Genomic DNA, 22,122 nt, shown 5'->3' on the forward strand with positions numbered 1-22,122 from the left:
TACATGACAAACTATGTCTAAAAATGTGGCTCCCTGCAAAATATATATAATATATATATTTGAACTAAATATGTAAATGACCAAATGTGACGAAGAATTAATACTAAGACTAAATTGAAAACTGGGCACCAAAATTAACGCGACGCTGAACATGCATTTAAATATGAAGAGCAAGTCTCAAAGAGAGGAACGAGGACAGTCTTGCACTTAGTACATGAACTTAAGTAGCAAGAGAGTAGATTGTGCACCATGACCTGGTCAACTCACAAAAACTGCTTTCAGAACCGTTCAGGAATCGGAACAATTTGTAGGAACCATTTAGTATGAAGAACCATTCTGCCCACCACTGCAACTGAGAGGTGGCTGAGGCACAATTGATGGATAATAGTGAGCAATGAAGCAACAGTTTTGATGTTGTCAGTTCTGTGTGACGTCCGTGGGCTGATCACTCCGGAGAAAACTTGTAATCTACATTCTGATTTACCACAGGCCCAATATGTCCTCTCCACACATATCCTACAAACTTACAGCGCTAACTACATTTGTAAGAATGGCAAACATGAACACTCTACATTAACATCCCAAAAAACAACCAGATATGTAATTCACCTTAATACACAACGACAATAGTTTTTACAGCTCTGCCCTACTTCCATATCCTTTACTCCAAAGGCATCACTTTTGGATCACTACAATGAGCTGAATATAAGAATGAAATAGCAGAAAACATCTGGTTTTAAGATGGTTCGAGGTCGTGAAATAAATGACTGATGAGTGGTGATGTGGCTGTGTCTCAACACGCTTGAAATAATAAACACTTGAATGAAGCAACAAGTTTTATTTTGATGAGACAGAGCCAGTGATGTCAAATATCATATTTTAGCAGCTATTTACCTCATTTCCATTCCTGTCTATTATCGACAAAAAGACTGGGTGACGCTTGAGTTAAGATCTTAGTGAGAAGTCGAACACCAGAATAAGAAATTCTCAACACAATCTAAGTTTCTTTAATGCGGTTAAGAACCACAAAATTTCCAGTGCATTGAATGACGCCGACCTGCTGATCTGTAGATTAGAGAGGAGCGTATAATTGCGTGAGAGTTGGCAGCCCTGCCAGTGGGTACTGAGCTACATCCCCTATCTGGAGCCCTGGCTGCTGTTGGAAAAGGGTCTCAGGGTCTGCGCTCTGCTTGTCGTCCTCATGATAGTCTGCCCTCGAGTTGGACTCGGGGTTGTTGGTGTGCCATGGTTGGCAGGTGCCTGCATGGTGCTCTGGTCCCCAGCACAGAGAGAATAAATGGTGAAGGTGAGAGACTGGGAGTAGGAAGCCATAAGAAACACAACTCTGCATATCAACTTCCATGACTATTTTGAAGGAAAAAGTTACACCATGACACAAAATCAATAAATATGAGGAGGTTCAAAAACGTTATCATGACACCTTTATTGTTCTGTTTAGTGTCACTTCCACTTCAGAAGAATGAAAGGTCTCTCCACCAACACTGTCACCACATAGCTCAGGACAACGGTCAGCGCCACGTGACCCACGAACATATACATCTAGAGAGAAACATGGCAGAATGTTAAAAAGACAGACAGAGATAATTGAGTGTTTTTAAAGACTCACAAAGTTGATGTCTAAATAGTGTATCGGAGTTTCTTGCAGGCCAATGTATATGTAGACAACCAAGGGATGAATTAGGTAGCAGGAGAAGCTGAGGTTTGAAAGAGGAAGCCAGAACTTCAGTGAAAGTAGGCTCATGATAAAACCTGGAAAACAGACAGAATTCCATGGTTATGTCTGGATTTCATTTCGGTGGATCCCTACTATACACCACACTCTGAAAACTCCTGTATCACTTTTCAGGGTTACTTTTGTGTTCCATTAAAATTAAGGGTTATGTATCAAGAGACTAAGTCTCAGTCTTTTCTAAATCACAGGGCTCATGTTTTACAAAGATTTTTAAAGTTTGTGTGTTGTTTCACAAACCAATTGATGCACCAGACTGGGGTTTCTGAAAATCCAGTTTGCTCACAACATTGTTGTGTTTGTCTGCAGGTCCATTTTTTTTAAAACAGATTTTGGTTAAACTTTGATCCCCAACACTCCACCATTTATTTTACTTTAACTTTAATTCTATAAGTATTGGAGTAGAGAAGTTCATGTTAACTGAAGAATCCTCTCCGTACCTCCATAGCCCTCCTCACAGGCTAGTACGACCCAGGTAAGAGCTGTCGCCCAGGCGGTTCTGTGTAGTCCCTGGTATATGGCATGTGGTGCTGATGGATGGTCTGGTGTGTCCTGGAGGGCGTAGCTCAACCCCACCACCAGAGCCAGGACAGACAAAGAGCATATCCATCCCAGAGCCGCTTGCCACTACATCGAGTCACAGGTAGTAAAATGCAAATCCAGAGAATCAGAATCAGAATCAAATTTATTGCCATGGTCAGTGGGGAGCCCACTGACTAGGAAAGTGCCTTGGAATAAAGTGCAACAAAAAACAAATAAAATAAAATAAATAGAATAACATTACAACAAGGCTGTTCATGAATTTAACAATCTGACGGCCGAGGGAAAGAAGCTGTTCCTGTGACGGGAGGTTCTGGTCTGGATGGACCGTAGCCTCCTGCCAGAGGGAAGAGGAACAAACAGTCTATGCCCACGGTGAGAAGGGTCGGCTCTGATCCGACCTGCACGTCTCTGGGTCCTAGAGGCATACAGGTCATGAAGAGGTGGCAGGCTGCAACCGATCACCTTCTCAGCAGAACGTACGATGCGCTGCAGTCTGCTCTTGTCCCTGGAGGTGGCACTGTTGTACCAGACGGTGATAGAGGAGGTGAGGATGGACTGGATGATGGCTGTGTAGAACTCCACCAGCAACTTCGTCGGCAGTCGTAGTTTTCGTAGCTGCCTCAGAAAGAACATTCTCTGCTGGGCCTTCCTGATGAGGGACCTGATGGTTGGCTCCCATTTGAGGTCCTCAGTGATGGTGGTTCCCAGGAAGCAGAAGGAGTCCACAATAGGAATGGATAAACCAGCCAACATGAGAGGGGATAGACAAACTGTGACTCTCCTGAAGTCCATGATCATCTCCACTGTCTTCTGAGCGTTGAGCTCCAGGTTGTTGTTGCTGCACCAGGACACCAGCCGCTCCACCTCCCTCCTGTAAGCCGACTCATCTCCATCTGAGATGAGCCCGATGATGGTGGTGTCGTCCGCAAACTTGATCAGCTTCACGGACTCGTGGCTGGAGGTGCAGCAGTTAGTGTACAGGGAGAAGAGCCATGGAGAAAGAACACAGCCCTGAGGAGACCCAATGTTGAGGGTCAGAGACAGTCATCCCCAGCCGCACACGCTGACTTCGGCTGGTCAGGAAGTCTGTAATCCATCTGCAGAGGGAGTCAGGCACGTCCAGCTGGCGAAGCTTGTCTTCAAGCAGATCTGGAAGAATCGTGTTAAAGGCAGAGCTGAAGTCTACAAACAGGATCCTGGCATCGGTTCCTGGGGAGTCCAGATGCTCCAGAACGAAATGAAGGGCCTGGTTCACTGCATCGTCCACAGATCTGTTGGCTCTGTAGGCAAACTGCAATGAGTCCAGGTGAGAAGCAGTGATGGACTTCAGGTGAGAGAGAACCAGGCGTTCAAAGGACTTCATGACCACAGACGTCAGTGCCACCGGTCTGTAGTCATTCAGTCCAGTGATGCTGGCCTTCTTGGGAACAGGGATGATAGTGGAGGACTTAAAGCAGGCAGGAACATGACAGGACACCAAGGAAGCATTGAAGATGTCCGTGAACACTGGAGCCAGCTCAGCAGCACAATGATTCAGGATGGCAGGGGAAACTCTGTCCGGACCTGCCGCCTTCCGAAGGTTCAGCCTCCTGAACTGAATGCGCACGTCTTGCTCCATGATGTCAAGAGAAAGAGGGGGGAGGTGAGGGGGTGGCTCATCAAAAGTGACTGTGATCTTTGCTGTCTCAGTGACATCGTTGGTCTTAGTTGTGTCATTAAGAGACAGCACAGTCCTTTGTTGTAAAGTGGAACATGGGGCTGGAGAGACCACAGAGGTGCTGGGGCAAAATGGCTGCTCAAAGCGACAATTGAAGTTGTTGAGGTCCTGTGCAAGAGTGAGGTTGTTCAGACTGTGGGGGGCACGTGGCTTGTAGTTAGTGACCACCTTGAGCCCTCTCCACACCGCAGCCGAGTCAGAATCAGAATCAAATTGGCTGAGAACTGCTGCGTGAGTTTGTCAGAGTATGCGGCCTTAGCTTTCTTCAGCTCCCTCTGAAACCGATACTTCATCTCTTTGTAGCAGTTCCTGTCCCCACTCTTGCGAGCTGCCTCCTTCTCCCGTCTAATCTGGCTGAGTTTAGTTGTGAACCAAGGTTTGTCATTTGCATAACTCACCTTGGTGCGCGTTGGAACTATGCACTCTTCACAGTAGCTGATCCATGAAGTCACAGTGTCTGTATACTCATCCAGATTATTGGTCGCAGCCCTGAACACCTCCCAGTCTGTGGTCTCCATGCAAGACTGCAGCTCCTCTTTAGCTTCACTTGTCCAGATCTTCATGCTCCTCACCACAGGCTTTGCCAGCTTCAGCTTCTGCTTGTATGTAGGAACAAGATGAACCATCAAGTGGTCAGAGAGTCCCAGTGCAGCTCGAGGGAGGGCGGTATAGGAGTTGCGGAGTGATGAGTAACAGTGATCCAGCACGCTCTGCTCTCTGGTGGGACATTTTACAACCTGCCTGTACCTGGGAAGCTCCTCACTCAGATTTGCCTTGCTGAAGTCACCAAGCACAATCACAGGAGAGTCCGGGAAAGTTCGCTCCACATGCAGGACCTGATCCGCGAGCGCACTCTGAGCCTCACGTACATCCGCACTGGGCGAGATATACACGGCAGCCAGAATGAATGAAGCGAACTCACGTGGGGAGTAAAACGGCTTACAGTTCACGATCAGACATTCCAGAGAGGGAGAGCAGTGCTGGAAGATCACCGTCACGTCCGTACACCAGCGATTGTTGATGTAGAAACACAGTCCTCCGCCTTTGGTTTTGCCGGTGAGCTCCGGAACCCGGTCCGCGCGGTGAAGCTGGAAACCCTCCAGATGAAGCGCAGTGTCCGGGATGAGATCGCTCAACCACGTCTCCGTGAAAAACAAAACACAAGAGGAGAAGTCTCTGTTCCGTCTCAACATCAGCGCCAATTCATCCATCTTATTGCTGAGCGAGCGGACGTTGGAGAGGATTATCCCGGGAAGTGGAGTGCGCGATCCTCTTCGATGAAGGCGAACGAGCGCACCGGCACGTTTCCCTCTCCTCCTCAGTTTCTTCCGCCCCGCCAAAAGATGAACTAACTCCGCAACTGACACCAAAAATACTGGTAGTAAGTCAGACGGAGTCATAGCCCTGATGTTCATCAACTGATCTCGTGTGTACGAACACGCAGATGCTCCATCAAAACACAAAAATAAACAAAATAACATGCACGGTAATTCCAGGCCAGCCTTCGTCGGCGCCATCTTGAATTGTTTGAGATTTCCATTACAACCTACCTTTTTCTTTAGAAGGGTTGCCTTCCTTGTTTTCAGATACACTCCGAACAGAATTCCTATCAAAAATGGTCCATATCTGGAGTAGGGTTTTTGGTAGTGAAAAAAGTCTAAATCCTTCCTTGTGCTGAAATTTAAAAGGAGAGAGCAATTGAATATTTAAATTGTGAGGATTTGATTTCATATTCAATTCTCAAAGATCATCTCTCTTCTTACATAAAACCTGACCGAAAGACAGGTAGATGCAGGAGTGCTGTTAAAATAGATCCAGTCAAAATGGTCATCAGCAGCAGGGTGACCACCAAAAACAACTTTGTTTCTGAGGATAAATAAATAAATTGAAGAGAATGATGTACCTTCATGTAACAGGTGTATTATTATACAGGTGGGTGGTTCTCATGCTGCAGGATAACGGTCGCATGTGAAGGGCCTCTGCTCAGCTCAGACTTGGTTAATTCATTCTTGTCAATTTAAGTCAGTTAGGTAATTGACTAGTCGGTTAAGAGTTGAACATTGTCATTGATCACACATCAATATGAGTCAAAGTCTTCAATGTTGGTCAAAGTCATTATCTTTGCAGTAAACAATTTGCTCACTAATATTTAATCCTTTTGACGCTCCTAACTTGTTGACCCGCCTCTACCTCTCCCACTTTATATTAATGGGAAGCCTGTTCAGATGGAAAACCAAACAGACAGTGGCAGCTCAAGTTCTAGAGCTGATAACAGAAAACGACCAAATGGGTTCATTTATCTCAAAGAAGTTGTAGCAGTGGCCATTAAACAGTGAGACTGCATCATCTGCACCAGTCCAACATATGTTCAGAGAGAATGAATCACAAATCATGACTCAGGATTAAATAGGAACTGAAAAGGTTGAACAGCAAAGGTGTGTCTGCCTAGATGAGACAGATAACTTACCTTCAATCATCAACATGTGCACCTCTTTATCGTCGCAGGAGTCAGGAACACAAACCCCCACATAGTAGAATAAATCTCCCTGGAATGGAAAAGTGGTTACTGAGTCACTCAAAGGTGACTCACTCGTGGTTCACAAGTGAGATCATCTGAACTCGAAGTGACCATCTGGCAGCACAGTGTGGAACCCTGGTGTAGAAATGCTTGCAGACTGATCAGCGGAATGACTTCCAGCTGCACTGCCATTAAGCTAGAAACGGATGAAAACAGGAAGAAAGACACTGGAACACAGGAAATAACGAAATAAAAGCACATAAAACAACCAAATATGACATGGAGCTTCGTTCACTTGTTGCTAGAATTTTGTTTTGTGTTATGCACATTTTTATGAACCAAGTTAACCTGTTGTTTTCAAGCCACATTTGCATGTCCAGGACAGAGTCCTAGTAAACTGATCCCAGTCAGGTTTTCTCCAGCTTTCGCTTCACTAAACATTTTAATATAAGGAGCAAGTCTCTAAAGAGGCTGCTTTACAACAGGAGCTAGGACAGTCTTGCACATTGTACAGGAACTTGCTGTAAGTAGCGAGAGAGTAGGTTGTGGATTGGTTCCAACTGAACACCATGGCTTGGTCAACTCACAGAAGCTGCTTTAGGATTTACAAAATTTCTGAAAATCCACCTCAAATAATGTATTTGAGTACATAAATTCAGTGGGCTCCCCACTGACCATGGCAATAAATTTGATTCTGATTCTGATTCTGATATTATTATAACACAAATACTAGCCCTTTGTTCTGCACCTGAGTCTGGTGGCCCATCAACATCAGAACAAGGTGAAGCATCTATGAAGCATTTGAATGACAGGTCCACACCACGTGCTGTGGAAAGTGGGGTACCTGATGCTGCCCAGTCAGTTCCCATTCGTGACTGCAGCTGCTTTAGTGAGTGAACTAGGACAAGAGCTGTTTATAGACGATCAAACTGGAACAGCACCTTCTGGATCAGCAGCTCCAGCAGGATTCAGGACCCTCTCTCTGCTTACCCAGAGCAAACCTGGCTCTGACTCCACACTCTTGGTGAAGGCCTGGAGACCAAGGGTGTATTTACCCAAAAGGTTGGGACCTCACATTAAAGAGTGGCTTGGAGCCGTTCAACCTGCCTGACTGAGCTTTTATTATTGCAGGTTATTCTACATAATTTTGCAATTGCAGTGCAACCGGTAGTGACTACTGTTACTGTTAAATGATTTTCCTTTACAGGGAAAGGTTTTCTATTTTGTGGGTATTTGTGTTCCTGACTCTTGCGAAGATACAGATGCACACATGCTGGTGCTTGAAGGTAAGATGGCCATTGTGAACGGCACGTGTGTGATATGAATGAACTCACAAATTCTGCTTTTAAGATATAAATAGAAATTGTCATTGAAAGTTGTGAAAAAAATTCTGAAATATAGAAAGAAGCTAACTTCAACACTGACTGCTGACGACTGAGCAACTCATTTAACTTAAATTACTTTCAGGGGTAATTTTATATGTTTTTATGTTACGGAATACTGCTGTGTTACAGCTATTACTAAAAGGAAGAAGTGTGATTTACTTTTGTCACGAAAACAAAAAGATGGATTGATGCCACTAACAATGCGATAAAAATGTATAGATCATTATAGATTTAAAAATGATGGTTGAAGTGCAGGAGGCCAAAGTCCAAAAACTTTTTTGACTACATCAATATTTTCACAGGCATACGACGCAGCCGCCATCAATGTTTTAATTCTGTTTTTGCATTTAAGGGAGACTGAAGTTCAGAGAGATCTCTCTTGACTTCAATAATGAGAGAATTGTCTTTTATGGATATTAAGTGAAGAATCTTTGCAAAGAGTGTGAGAACACGGTACACAGTATGAAGTTGACACTCTCTCTGAGGAAATCTCAGCGAGCAAACACTTTAGTCACTGGATGGAAGGGGTACACATGTAGACACATAGACTGTAGCAACAACCTTGATCATCTGTCAGACACTCAGTCTGCACTCTGAGTTCTGAAATCAAGGAGGAATGGTTAGTCATAAAAATGGAAGTAAAAAATAAAAGTAAATATGACTAGACGGTGCTGTATATGAATAAACAGCTTGTGAATGCACTGTGCGCCACTGCGACTCTGCTTGGATTTCCGCCATGGAGGTAGAACTGCATGAAGCAGTCAAAGGCGGCGCATCAGGACTGGTCTGCTGTCCACACGTAGGTACTCAATCATGAGCATCTGTATTTTTTAAACATCAATGCTCTAACTTTGATGTATTGTGTTGCCCCCTGAAGAGCTTTCAGGTGAGAAGGACCATCGTGGGCTTTTCTTAGGAATCGGTGGCGTGTCAACGTTGTAGCGAACAGGTGATGCAGCGATGAGGACAGTTTTGGCGTCATCTTGTGGTGCTTCTTGGTGTTGCTTTGCCCTTGATCTTGTCACCACTGGTGCAGGGATGTGTTGTGGCGGAGGGATAGGAGGAGGTCCTGGAATTGGAGGTTAGACAGCAATGGGTGGAGCAGTTGGCAATGGACCCAGAACCTGGTGTTTTTTGAATGGCGGAGGCACCCAGTCATCATCTCTCCGATGTGTGATTTGACTTAGACTTGGATAAGACCAGAGAGACATTCAGCAATTTGCAGTCCATCACACTTTACCTGCTTTTCCTCACATTTGTCACACTTTTCATCATGTTTTTCATACTTTTTCTTTTTCCACACACTCCATTTCAATTTTCTTTTGGTTTTCTCATTTGCTCAACTTCTTCATTCATTTGTGTGTAAACATTTGGAATTCATTCACACTCACTCGTTCTTGGGAAACCCAAGATGTTTCACCCATTCAGTCACACACTCCAAACATTCATCCCCTTATTTGTCTTCCATAATTTTCATGCATGGAGCTACCCACTTTGGCTCCTCCATTTTACTCTTGTTGTTACCCATTGCTCTTTAAAAAAAAAAAAAAGACTCCTTGTTGTTAACCACCGAACACAGGACCCCTAGGACATGTTTACACCGAGTCCCTGACAGAGAAGAACTACTTTCATCCATGATTGCGTCACAGATGACCGACCTTGTTATTACTCTGAATCCCAGACTCAGATGAGCGCTTCTTTCATTAACGGGTGTGAAGTCGGGGACTCGTCGTGGATGTGGGTTCCAGTTCCTAGTGAACTGGGAGGGATATGGTGCAGAGGAAAGCTCATCTTGGAGCCCAGACTCATCCAGGATTTCTATCAGGAGAACCCCACGAAATCGGGAAAGACGCCAGGTAACACATATTAGAGGGAGATGTAATGTCACGACCCCTCCCCAACCTGTCTTATTTTTCTAGACAACTTCCTGTTCTTGCTGTTTTGATTGGGACATCACCCTCTTTTCCCACCAAGCAGCCTCCGCAGACACACACACCTGATCCCAATCTACCAATCCCACTCTCCATTGTCAAATGCCTGCCAGAAGTCAACCAGCATCAGTCTGTAGGTTTTCCTCTCCCTACTATGACCTTCTGTGCCTGTTCTGTTCTGGACCTCTTGTGGATGATACTTCTCCATACCTTGGAGGTTTTGTGCTTGTGGACTTTCTGACTGTTCTCTTTTGTTTTGCAGTGTGTCTGTTGCCTGCTCCTCATTGCTCTTCCCCAATCTTTTGGACTTCTTGTTTGGACTCACAGGGAGTGGGACACTGGTTTTGCCATTTAGTTAGTGCATTTGGACACTCTGTATATTCACCCTCCGGGATTGTTTGAGTTTTGTTTTAAGGACTTTGCCTCCCTCTTATGTAGAGGTTGAGTGTCATTTTGGTTTAGTTTGTTGAAACTGTGTTCTGGACTTTCATTTCCTCCCTGCTGCATGTGGGTCTCCCGTCTCAAAAGGTTACATGCACATTCCAAGACAATGCGAAATTATCAACCAGGAAAAAAGGCACGAAATATAAGGCATTCCTCCTGTCAGGTTTGCTGTAGGAGCCTGACCCAAGTGCAAGATGGCCGCCAATGAACAGGTGACTCGGTCAACGAGGTTAACAGTAATGATTTAATACAGATAACACAAAATAAAACACGAACAATACAGAAAACCCAAGGCTTCAACTCCAGAAGCGGAGCGAGGAAGACAAACACAAAAGGAGGGGGAAAACCTGAAACAGAAAACAGGTGTAAGATCTACAGCACTGAAAACGGGGACAACTGAAAGATGCGCTCGGAAAAACAATCCTCACGAGGCTATAAAGAACAAAAGGCGCTCGGTAGTGGCATAAAAATCACCAAAAAAAAAAAAAAGACTAAACAGCACACGGTCTAACAAAGGAAGCGAGTTAAACACTCGTGTACAAGTCACTAATCACAATCAACACTGAAAACAATAATAAGAAGAGAAGAACGTGGACAACAAATATGCAAAAACAGAAATACAAGAGAACAATGGGTAGAGAGAAAACTTTACCATTCGCACACAAACGATCATCTGGCAGCACCTGCTGGATCTCCAGGGTTTAAGTCTCCGCGGGTGCAATCAGCCAAATGTGATCCAGCTGCGCTGCCATAAAGCTGGCGAGAGTAAGGAAACAAACAGGAAACAGGGAGCACAGGAAGTAACAATATAAAAGCACACAAAAACCAAAACCCTAACACCTCTCTCAAAACTCAGCTGGTCTCCTCTGTTACCAGATATTTATGGACTGTTTTTTTTGGGACATTTTCTTGTCAAAATTGCACAATTGGTCAGACCAAATATTTGAAATGTTCTATGTTCGATTCTGCACCTTATGTTTTCAAGCTACAAGCTTCCCAGCTGCATGTCCAGGAAAAGTGCTAGAACTGATCGCAGTCAGGTTTTCTCCAACTTTCATTTTGTTGAACATTTTAGTCATACACAACAAAATATGTTTGTCAACGCCCCTATTTTCCATGATGAAGACGAAACGATAATGAGACGGCACCAATGTGATAACGCTGACGAAAACTGCATAAAAACAAGACTAAAACGTTGTGCAAAATAAACGAAAACTCCCTCCACTTTGTCGTTTACCACACAAGAAGATGCACTACTTGTTTTAGAAAGCAGAAGTGTTACATGTCTTCTGGCGTCGCCTCTGTGGCTTGAAATAAAACTGCATGCAGGAGGATCACTGGAGACAGCACAGTGTACATCTGCCATTTCCGGGTTTCGGCAACGTGAACGATTGTGGCACAGAGCCACGTCTCAAATGACTTGGCTTCAGAATCATGATCTCTTTCTTAAGATGAATTCACATGTGACCAAAAATATTAAAATGAAGTGGCAAAATCCATATATGAAAAACACAATAACTGATGTTTATTGCTCGCGGAACTTAAGTGGTGCATCCAGCCAGAAAAATGCAACTGAGGAGACGGACCAGGTGAAGACGGCTGAAGAGAGATTTACTTCTCCTTACTAAAAACTAGCGTTTTTATTCTCACCAATTCAATAATTGTCAAAACTTGGCTTCTTGATTGTCTGTTTTCCATGTCTTCCTATTTTTGTGAGAGCAGTGTGGGACGGGGGTGTATCATTTGTAAAGTCAACAGTCGAAACAACAGTAAAGTTGCATTGATGATTCATTCATTCAGTTTATTCAAGATGCCTATCATTTCACAGTATTAGTCAGTATTGTAGCCTTGGAGTCCAAACAATAATCATACCTAATATACCTTCCAGTCTATAATCGACAAAAAGACTGGGTGATGCTTGACTTAACATTTTAGTGAGAAGTCAAACACCAATAATAAGAAATCCATGCTTAGCACAAGATAAATTACCTCACACTTCTCGATCTAAGTTTCTGTAATGTGGTTTAAAACCACAAAATTTCCAGTGCATTGAATGACGCTGACCTGCTGATCTGTAGATTAGCGAGGAGCGTATAATTGCGTCAGAGTTGGCAGCACTGCCAGAGGGTACTGAGCTACATCCCCCATCTGGAGCCCTGGCTGCTGTTGGAAAAGGGTCTCAGGGTCTACGCTCATAGGTTGTTGTCCTTATTCTCTGCCATCGACTTGGAAGCGGGGTTGTATGGTTTGCCATGGCTGGCAGGTGCTAGTGCAAAGCAGGCCTTGCAGTCCCTGCGTGGTGCTCTGGTCCCAGGCATAGAGAGCATCAGTGGTGAAGGTGAGAATCTAACAAACCGTGACATCATCGGTGGGTGTGTCGTCCTGTCTGTTAACAGATTCAGTTATGCTTTGTTTGCTCAGACGTGACACAGCTACATGAACTCCGACAACGAAAACATATCGCCAATACACACTCGTTTCATACCAGACGCATCCGACATCATTGTCTTAAATAAAATCAAATGATGTGAGTGAAGCAACAAATGCTTTCAGAATACAGGGCTGGGGAGGAGGAACGATAGCAGATTTTATTTGGTATTTTTAGTTGTCAAAAAAACAGTCATCGTCATTTTCTTAGATGTTTTAAACTGGTTCATGGCAAATTGATGACAGTTGCTTTGGTACTTCTCAGATCACTCTTGAAGTTCTCAAAACTACTGGTACAAACTGCACATCATTTTGTCACTTGTGCATCTGTTTTGTCTCACTTCCACTTCAGAAGAATGAAAGGTCTCTCCACCAACACTGTCACCACATAGCTCAGGACAACGATCAGCGCCACGTGACCCACGAACAAATACATCTGGAGAGAAACATTGCAGAATGTTAAAAAGACAGACAGAGAAAATTGAGTGTTTTTAAAAGACTCACAAAGTTGATGTCTAAATAGTGTATTGGAGTTTCTTGCAGGCCAATGTATATGGAGATAACCAAGGGATGAATTAGGTAGCAGGAGAAGCTGAGGTTTGAAAGAGGAAGCCAGAACTTCAGCGAAAGTAGGTTCATGATGAAACCTGGAAAACAGACAGAATTCCATGGTTATGTCTGGATTTCATTTCGGTGCATCCCTACTGAACACCACAGTCTGAAAACTCCTGTATCACTTTTCTGGGTTATTTTTGTGTTCCATTAAAATTAAGGGTTATGTATCAAGAGACGCTTTACCAAAATTCTTGGGTTGTTTCACAAACCAATTGATGTACCAGACTGGGGTTTCTGAAAATCCTGTTTGCTCACAACATTGTTGTGTGTGTTTGCACGTCCATTTTTTTAAACAGATTTTGGTTAAACCTATTAATCTCCAACAGTCGACGATTTATTTGTTGTATTTTTCAGGTGAGTATTCTTTAAGTATTGGAGTAGAGAAGTTCATGTTAACTGAAGAATCCTCTCCGTACCTCCATAGCCCTCCTCACAGGCTAGTACGACCCAGGTAAGAGCTGTCGCCCAGGCGGTTCTGTGTAGTCCCTGGTATATGGCATGTGGTTCTGATGGATGGTCTGGTGTGTCCTGGAGGGCGTAGCTCAACCCCACCACCAGAGCCAGGACAGACAAAGAGCATATCCATCCCAGAGCCGCTTGCCACTACATCAAGTGACAGAAAGTTAAGTGAACTGTGATTTAAAGATGAACTTTAGATGGAAAATGCAAATCTAGAGATTTCCATTACAACCTACCTTTTTCTTTAGAAGGGTTGCCTTCCTTATTTTCAGATACACTCCGAACAGAATTCCGATCAAAAATGGTCCATATCTGGAGTAGGGTTTTTGGTAGTAAAACAACCCAAAATCTGGCGTTGTGCTGAAATTAAAATGGAGAGACCAGTCGTATATGTATATTGTAAGGATTTGATTTTATATTCAAATCTCAAAGATCATCTCTCTTCTTACATAACATCTGACCAAAAGACAGGTAGATGCAGGAGTGCTGTTAAAATAGATCCAGTCAAAATGGTCATCAGCAGCAGGGTGACCACCAAAACAGCAAATACAACTTTGTTCCTGAGGATAAATAAATATATTGAAGAGAATGAATCCAAACAACCATAAAGTAATTTCTAATCTGGTGGAAAAAAACATACTTTCTGTGGGCAAGAATCAGCAGAGGAGTTGTGGCATAGCACTGAAAGTCCAGCGATAGGTACCATGTCCAAGGTAGGCACTTGGGATGACATTGAGTTATGAATGAACAAGATTCAAAACAATCCTTGTCAAATGATTCTTGTTGCTCTGACTTACAGGTAAATCACGAGTAAATAGATTGTTTATCAACAGCAGGTTTGTCCACCAGTACTTGTCACATTGAAAAAATATTGAAGGTAGTAGCATCAGAAACGGGCCTCCATTGAACACAGATGAGACACCTTCACAAAGCATAACCACAAACATGTGGAGGGGCTGTATCCTGGAATGGAAACATGTTTTCAGACATTAAAGGAACCATAACATGGGATGAAATAATGTTGCTCATGTCACTAAATCTGACCTTCTGATCCTCTTGAAGTAGAAATCTGCCACAAGACGTGGACTCATGGTGTCTTCATTCCTCTGGATTGAGCTCAGGAGACTTTTGGCGCTTAACAAACCACTACAACACAACATGGAATATTTAGAGTCGCACGGTTTTGGAGCACGATAGTCTTTTTTTCTTTCTGCTTCATTGCCAAAGGGACACAGTCGTAGAGTGCAGCTGAAACTTGAAGAGCACTGAGATAGCACTGACGTAAAGCATATTTCAAAAGACTATAAAACACGTCATCAGATCAATAAAACAGCTTCGATCATTCAAGAATTTAGTTTGACTCAAAGCAAAAAAGTTTTCTGGATTTTAACCCAATACTGCATTCCAATTCTCGACCAAGTTACAGCCAGCAATATTAATGAACGATGAGCCATAAATGTTGATTTGATTTTGTGTTGTATGTCTTTTATTGAGTCTAGTTTTCCATTTTAGCTGATTCAGAAGAAGAAGGAGCGTGAACAGCAACAGGGAGAAGCCATGCAAGAGAATGAGGAAAGAACACATGAGGTCTGTATAAGTTCGTAGGTTATGAACAAAAGAAAAAGTGAACGTGGCAAAGCAGAAGGAACAATAGATTTGTATTGCCTGACCTCAATAACAGAAACGTGTCCACACCGAGAGCGTTGGGTCCTCCCACTGTGAACACATGCAGGGGGTTCGTTTTCAAAGATGCTTGTAAGTCTTTCATGTTATCTGTGGTCGGAAGAGTGTTGTCAGACAAACATATTCTTTTTTAATGGGCAGGAGTGGGTCATACCAGTAGAGTAAAATGATGGTATGTTCAAAGCATGTCCTGAAATGATCCATAACATGCTCAGAGCTCGGATGCCGTTCAAGGAAGGATAGGAATCCTTGACTGATGCCGGGGTGCTGAGGACTCCCTGAGTCGTCGTCTGAAGAGAGAAGGCTTCCAGAAACTGATGCAAACAGCGACTGAGGAAACTCTTCTGTGTTCTCTTGTGTTGTTCTGTAAAAACATGCCATCAAATCACATGATTTCAAATGCCAGATATAGAGTTCCTGTATGGATTTAAAATCAAACAAATATTTGAGCAATATCCAAAATAAGGCTCATTTTTAAGAATATGAACTAAGATCCAAGTTTTTCGTACACTGTAAGTACTCTGTAATAAAGATGGAACGCAAGGTTTCTTTATTCAATACTTTTTTTTTCATTCAGAGCATTCGTCTCTCTTTTAGTCCATGTTTCCATCAATTGGTCCACGTCAGTATGGTTCGGGTCAGTATGCTGTTTTCAGCGTTTCCACTGGGGTCAGAAAAACCCAACACATTCCGTCCCATTTTTTTGGTACCTCTTACCTTCGGTGCTGGAGGGGTCTGAAAAGAGAACTGTCGCTGGTTGGACGAGAAACAGTGCTTCATTGAGTTGTGACTATGTGTCTCTAAATTATTTTGTCGGTGACTGAAATTTTGTCGTGGCAGAGCTACCAGCAATTTCCGCTGACATATGGTGAATGCTATGACGTTTACCTCTTTAATTTAGAGACAAAAAACAGCAGAACCCATCTGTTGCAGTCTGTCATTGATGTCTGGAATCAAATACATACCTAACAATGTAAACAAAACACTCAGAAGTTTGTTCACAGCGTGTTGCTTTCCCACTATTGGGGGGGGAGGAAGGCGCTACCTTCCTCTACCATCGTGGGCAAAAATACTTACTGTTGACTGTAGTCAAACCTCCGCAGGCAAAATAGCTACTCTTCAGTGTCAAACAGGGTGATGTTGGGACCCACACAACCTGCACCCAGATTTGAGTCGGATACACTGATCCCGAGTCTGACAACACAAGTCTGACGATGACAAATGTGGCTGATGGACAGGTAGAAGTTGGAGACACAGTGAACAATTGAATTAAATGTTTATCAAATTTGACGTCTTGAAATGGTGAGAAATGTGTAGAGTACTCTCCTATGAACCCACAGATCCCAGTTGACAAGACCTGAAGTTTCCTGAAAACTAATAGTGTAATGTTCGCACACATTTTTACATTTCTTCTACTTATTTAGAAAAAAAATCACTTCTTTTTTTCGAATATAACATAAATTTATAGCTACAGAGCTCAGTGTGGACTGGGAATGCAAAGGGGCTCAGTGGGGAGAAAGACACGACATGACGTGGACTGGACGTTGGAAACGGTGCATTACTGGCACTTTCATACCGTTTCCTGCTGGAGTGCTTTTTGCAGCCTGCAGTCTGAATTAATGTACATTTTGGAAACTTGTAATGACTCGGCAGAATTTTAAACTTACTGTCTTCTCGTGTATTGCAATCATCCTTTTGACAATTTAAGGAAGAAGACATGTTGAAGTTTCCATCGCTTTTCCCCTCATCCAAGCAGAAAGGTTCGACTGCTGGAGCCTTTTCTTTGCTCCGCTGACAAGTCCTCACAGCAGTGACCAGCGTAGCAGCCAGAGGAATTGCTACTAGAACAGCACAAATGACCCTGTGAGAGAAAATACGGATGGATTTGGGCTTCGCCTCTCGTGCAGGCTCCAAAGATGCAAAAGGAAGAGATGTTAAAAAAGTTAGGTGTGAATAATTATTAAAATATTCAAATAAATCTGCATCTGCATCTATCTTATATGGTAATTGAGCCATTCAGGTCGTTTTAAAAGAGTAAAGACTTCTGGTGTTTTTTTACTTACAGACAAGCGATTCCAGCTGCGTCAGGATGAACAGCTTTGGACAAACAATATGTCGACATCACTTCCAGTTTCGACTCATTGACGAATATAGATGGTAAAGGAGGAATGAGGGAGACCTCTCCAAACTTCAGCCTCCCTTTGAAGGCAAAAAAATTAAACAAAACTAGAAGCTCATCCATTTCTCCATCAACATCCTGCACCACAGACAGCTACCTGAATAACCATATATATATATATATATATATATATATATATATATATATATATATATATATATATATATATATATATATATATATATATATTGTTGAGTGTTCCTGCTGAGGAGCCAGCGGTCTCACTTTCATGAGCCCAGAAAACTGTGTGCTGGCGCTTTAAATGGTGTATTTAATTTGAAGGCATTTCCCTGCACAGCATTTTACTGTGTTTATGCTGCAGGATGCAAACTTTCCATGACAGATTGAAAGAAGCTCCACTGCAGACATGCTGCTGCAGAGTCAGCAGGGAGTTGGGAATGAGGGAGGAGGAGACGCATCACAGCCAGCGGTGCTTCCTCAGAGCACCGGCTGTCACACGTGATCAGTTGTTGTGATCGGTCACGATCGAACGGAGCATCCCTAATATATTTATACATGTTTTGATCTTAACCTGACTATAGTCATGATAGATATCTCCTTTGTTCTAACTCAGAAAACCACCTGAATGTCCGTCATTGAGAATCTAATGGGGCTTGAAGGGGGCTGTAAAATGACTGAGCTGATTGACAGAACAGAGAGTGTTATAAATGGCCCAAATGTTAACACGACTCTCACACAGCTCCTCTAGCGAGTAAACAACTCAGCCCAATAATTGAAACATGGTTTTGGTTTTGACTTTTCCATGGATAAGTGGTGAGGTAATGAGAAACAAGTAGGTGATGACAAACAAGTACAAAATAAGCTGTGTAAGTCCAGCAACTGTATTAGAATCATTGTAGACATTGTGTTTTGTTTTATAACAATGTGCTTTTCAGATGTTTAAAAGGTCTTTCATGAAAGGTCCTGTTCTTCACCTTCAGTTCTATGTATATTTATATTTATTTAGTAATAGTTATATTGAGTATTTGTATTTACTTCAGCCTATTGATTTGTTGTTGCTATTGTTAAATGCTTGTGTTCTTCTTCAAAATAAACAGGTGATGGAAGGATAACATTGTTTATTGTGCAACCACTCATTGAAATGATGAAGTTGTCTGGCGGCAGTCAGAAAAAACGTAATGTCTTCACACAGAAGAGTAACAACAGTGGTAGATGAGGATGTATCTTCATGTAACAGGTGTATTATTATACAGGTGGGTGGTTCTCATGCTGCAGGATAACAGTTGCATGTGAAGGGCCTCTGCTCAGCTCAGACTTGGTTAATTCATTCTTGTCAATGTGAGTCACTGTTCGGTTAGACACTAGTACAGGCCTGGTCATCCTATGGCTCCCAAGCTACATGCTGCTCTTTCCCCCGTTTCATTCAGCTCTTCATCAACGAGCCGCCGAACTGGCTGTGATTCTGGTCAACTTGACATTGAGATGATCACTTGTATAGGAAACAACACCAAAAAGTAAGAGCTATGCTAGCGAAATGTCGAAATATTGTTCAGTAAGACTTTGAATCATAAACAAAAAGCGCCGGGGAGGCTTGGAGCACGTTCAACACCAATGTGACGTGGTCCTAAGACTTGGACCGTCATCAGATCCACAATCAACATGACTTACATCACTTAGTTCCACATTTCACTTTGTCATTCTTTAACCGCTACACTGCCGCAAAGTCACATGACCAGCTGTTCAGGTGAACCTTCCAGCCTTACATGTTTGTAGGATGTGGCTCTTTTTCACCAGCACAGTAAAACATTGTGGCTCTTGGCCTCTGACTGGTTGGCCACCCCTGCACTAGAAGGTTAAGATTTAAACATTGGAACTTATCACACAAGAAATAGAGCTGAGTCAAAGTTGTAAATAAAAACAGTCAAATTGAGGTCTATCTTTGCAGTCAACTATTTACTCAATAATCCTGATGACACTCCTAACTTGTTGACCCGCCTCTACCTCTCCCACTTTATATTAATGGGAAGCCATTTATATAAAGTGGGAGAGGTAACCCACTTTAAAAAACCCAACAGACACTGGCAGCCCAAGTTCTAGAACCCGTCACCGAAAAGGACCAAATGGGTTCATTTATCTCAAAGTAGTTATAGCAGTGGCCATCACTGTCCTAATACTGACCATTGTACAGTGAGATTTAATCATCTCCATCAGTGCAACATGTGTTCAGAGAGAATTAATCACAAATCATGAGTCAGGATTAAATAGGAATTGAAAAGGCTGCGCAGCAAAGGTGTGTCTGCCTGGATGAGACAGATAACTTACCTTCGAGCATCAACATGTGCACCTCTTTATTGTCGCAGGAGTCAGGAACACAAACCCCCACAAAGTAGAATAAATCTCCCTGGAATGGAAAAGTGGTTATTGACTCTCTCAACAATGACTCACTCGTGGTTCACAAGTTAGAAAGTTTTTCATGTTTTACTAAATCAGGGCTTTGAAGCTCATCCACAAAAACGCTGCTTTGGAAACAGGTTTATCTTCCAACCTGCTCCCACAGTCACCCATTGGTGGATCAGTTTCAGAGCCCTGTTCTGAATGGTCTGGTCTCTATGTTTGGTGTCATCACCTGAGTCAGAAACACCTGGCAGTATTGTCCAGAGAAGGAAGCCGTGTGGACAGAGCGACATTCAGACATCAAGCCTGGTCGGTTGAGGTTGCCTCCTCTTACGTTACTTCCCATCTTCCCAAATGAATCGTACACTATAAAAACAGAACGTAATCATAAAAAAGAGGCTTGTACAAGTTTTTTTCAAAAGCTTTTGAATTTATGAAACATGCACAACATTCATATTATTTGATCGCCCATACTGGCAGGTTTCAATAAATCTTAACTGGGACAAAGGTCATTTACTTCTTTGCAGACAAACCCTTTACAACACCATATGTTAAAGCAACAATGCGTAACATTTAGTCATAAATACATTATTTGAAGATTTCCTGAGATGACTGTCAAATGCTCCACCAGATCAAGACCCTGTCATGGCCAACCCAATCTCCAGACCGGACCCCATTGAAAACCTCTGGGATGTGATTACGAGGAAGATGGATGTTTGCAAGCCATCAAACAAAGCTGAGCTACTTGAATTCTTGCACCAAATATGGATTCCTAAACTCTTGCTAAGTTAAAACATTAGTATTGTGATGTTTTAAATTTGTTGTTATTTTGACCATTTTCTGCAAATTAATACTCTAAATGCCAATATGTTATTTGGAATTTGGACATAATGTTGTCAGTAGATTATAAAATGAAACAAAAATAGTTAAAGACATATCTATAAATAGTAAAATAGTAGGATCAGAAATATTCACAAATTTGCAGTGGTGTCTTAATTCTTTTCCAGAGCGGTAGCTGTACACACACTCACACACAAAGCCTGTTCCAAATCAACCTCCAAAAGCCAAAGTTTTAAAAAAGTGTTATAGAGCCATTTTTATGACTCATCATCTCGTCTTGTACTATAGCATCAATGGTTCGATGTACTTTACATTTGGTTGAAATGTTAGCGAGCCACGGATCATTTGGCGACAGAGGCAGTGGATCAGATCAAGTTTGGTTATGGGTTGCCACACTTGCCAAGCAAACTTTGTCTAAATAGTTTTTTTCTCTTCTGGAGTTGCAAAACGAACCCTCCCTTCCACAGCATCCACATTTAACATGACAACAAAGTTCTTCTCACTCTGAAAGACAATAACTGATGAACATGTAGAGGCGCTTGGTTTTTACTTACTGACAACGGCAAAATCTTTTGGATAGTCCTGGCTGAGTTCCTGGAGAAAAACATCCGTGTCATTCATGCATTTTTCCAGGGCAGAAGAGCTGGCGATCAGCACCAGCAACAGGTATCCTGAAGCCATTGCAACTTCTCTCTGCAGTAAAAACACTCAGCAGGTTTAAGTATCATTCGTTTATTAAAATCAGCAGGATGTTCCTCCCATCATTAAACACGATCTATGTGCTAAGTAAACGTATTATCAATGTTGTAATGATGTCCTCACTCGTCTGTGAAGAACACGTGAGAAGGTACTGCAAGAAATAGTCAAAATCAGACAGACTGAGTCAAAATATGAATATACTATACACCCCACTATTCTCCATTATGATAATAATGATATTTTCCTCATAATTAAATGAATCGAAGTATCTTTTTACATGAAATAAACTGTGTTATAATGCTATGCCTCATGAGAGACTGAATTCAATAGATGCAGTTATAGTGTGTCAGGTCACCTCAATTTGACCCTGTATGCATGGAAGAATGTGTGAGATGAAAGAGTGGGTCGTGATTGGCAGGAAGCCTCCGGTATAAGCCTCAAGGAAGTGGAGGAAGAAGATCGATGATGGACCAAGGAGTCAGACAGAGACCAGACGAGAGGGCAACCAAGCAAGCCAATCAGAAGAGTGGATCCAGGTTGTCTGCTTTTACAGCTACCACCAATAAAAGGCAACATT

General features: G+C 42.6%; 1 protein-coding gene across 1 annotated transcript; it reads right to left on the bottom strand.

The window, feature by feature from the left end:
- Nucleotides 1-1,137: 1,137 nt before the first annotated feature.
- LOC128764477 (O-acyltransferase like protein-like) lies at nucleotides 1,138-21,527 on the bottom strand. The gene is made up of 19 exons (XM_053874248.1): nucleotides 21,401-21,527; nucleotides 20,239-20,372; nucleotides 19,935-20,013; nucleotides 17,536-17,671; nucleotides 14,834-14,935; nucleotides 14,728-14,752; nucleotides 14,430-14,509; nucleotides 14,239-14,349; nucleotides 14,026-14,149; nucleotides 13,747-13,933; nucleotides 13,220-13,362; nucleotides 13,057-13,151; nucleotides 6,601-6,724; nucleotides 6,478-6,556; nucleotides 5,561-5,616; nucleotides 2,191-2,377; nucleotides 1,628-1,770; nucleotides 1,510-1,560; nucleotides 1,138-1,314 (listed from the first exon to the last, which is right to left on the bottom strand). Exons 1-19 carry the CDS (start codon nucleotides 21,525-21,527, stop codon nucleotides 1,138-1,140), a joined length of 2,160 nt encoding a protein of 719 aa, XP_053730223.1.
- Between the last annotated feature and the right edge of the window lie 595 nt (nucleotides 21,528-22,122).

The sequence above is a fragment of the Synchiropus splendidus genome, chromosome 1, assembly GCF_027744825.2.
Source record: "Synchiropus splendidus isolate RoL2022-P1 chromosome 1, RoL_Sspl_1.0, whole genome shotgun sequence".
NCBI classification, from domain to species: domain Eukaryota; kingdom Metazoa; phylum Chordata; class Actinopteri; order Syngnathiformes; family Callionymidae; genus Synchiropus; species Synchiropus splendidus.

What these genes read in the sequence shown, in the direction of transcription:
- LOC128764477 (XM_053874248.1), bottom strand. Translation starts at nt 21,527, where the DNA reads ATGGCTTCAGGATACCTGTTGCTGGTGCTGATCGCCAGCTCTTCTGCC. An exon ending in GCACATGTTGATGCTCGAAG is followed by an intron (nt 17,672 to 19,934) that starts GTAAGTTATCTG and finishes TTGCCTTCAAAG; the next exon opens with GGAGGCTGAAGTTTGGAGAG. An exon ending in CAACCCTTCTAAAGAAAAAG is followed by an intron (nt 13,934 to 14,025) that starts GTAGGTTGTAAT and finishes CACTTGATGTAG; the next exon opens with TGGCAAGCGGCTCTGGGATG.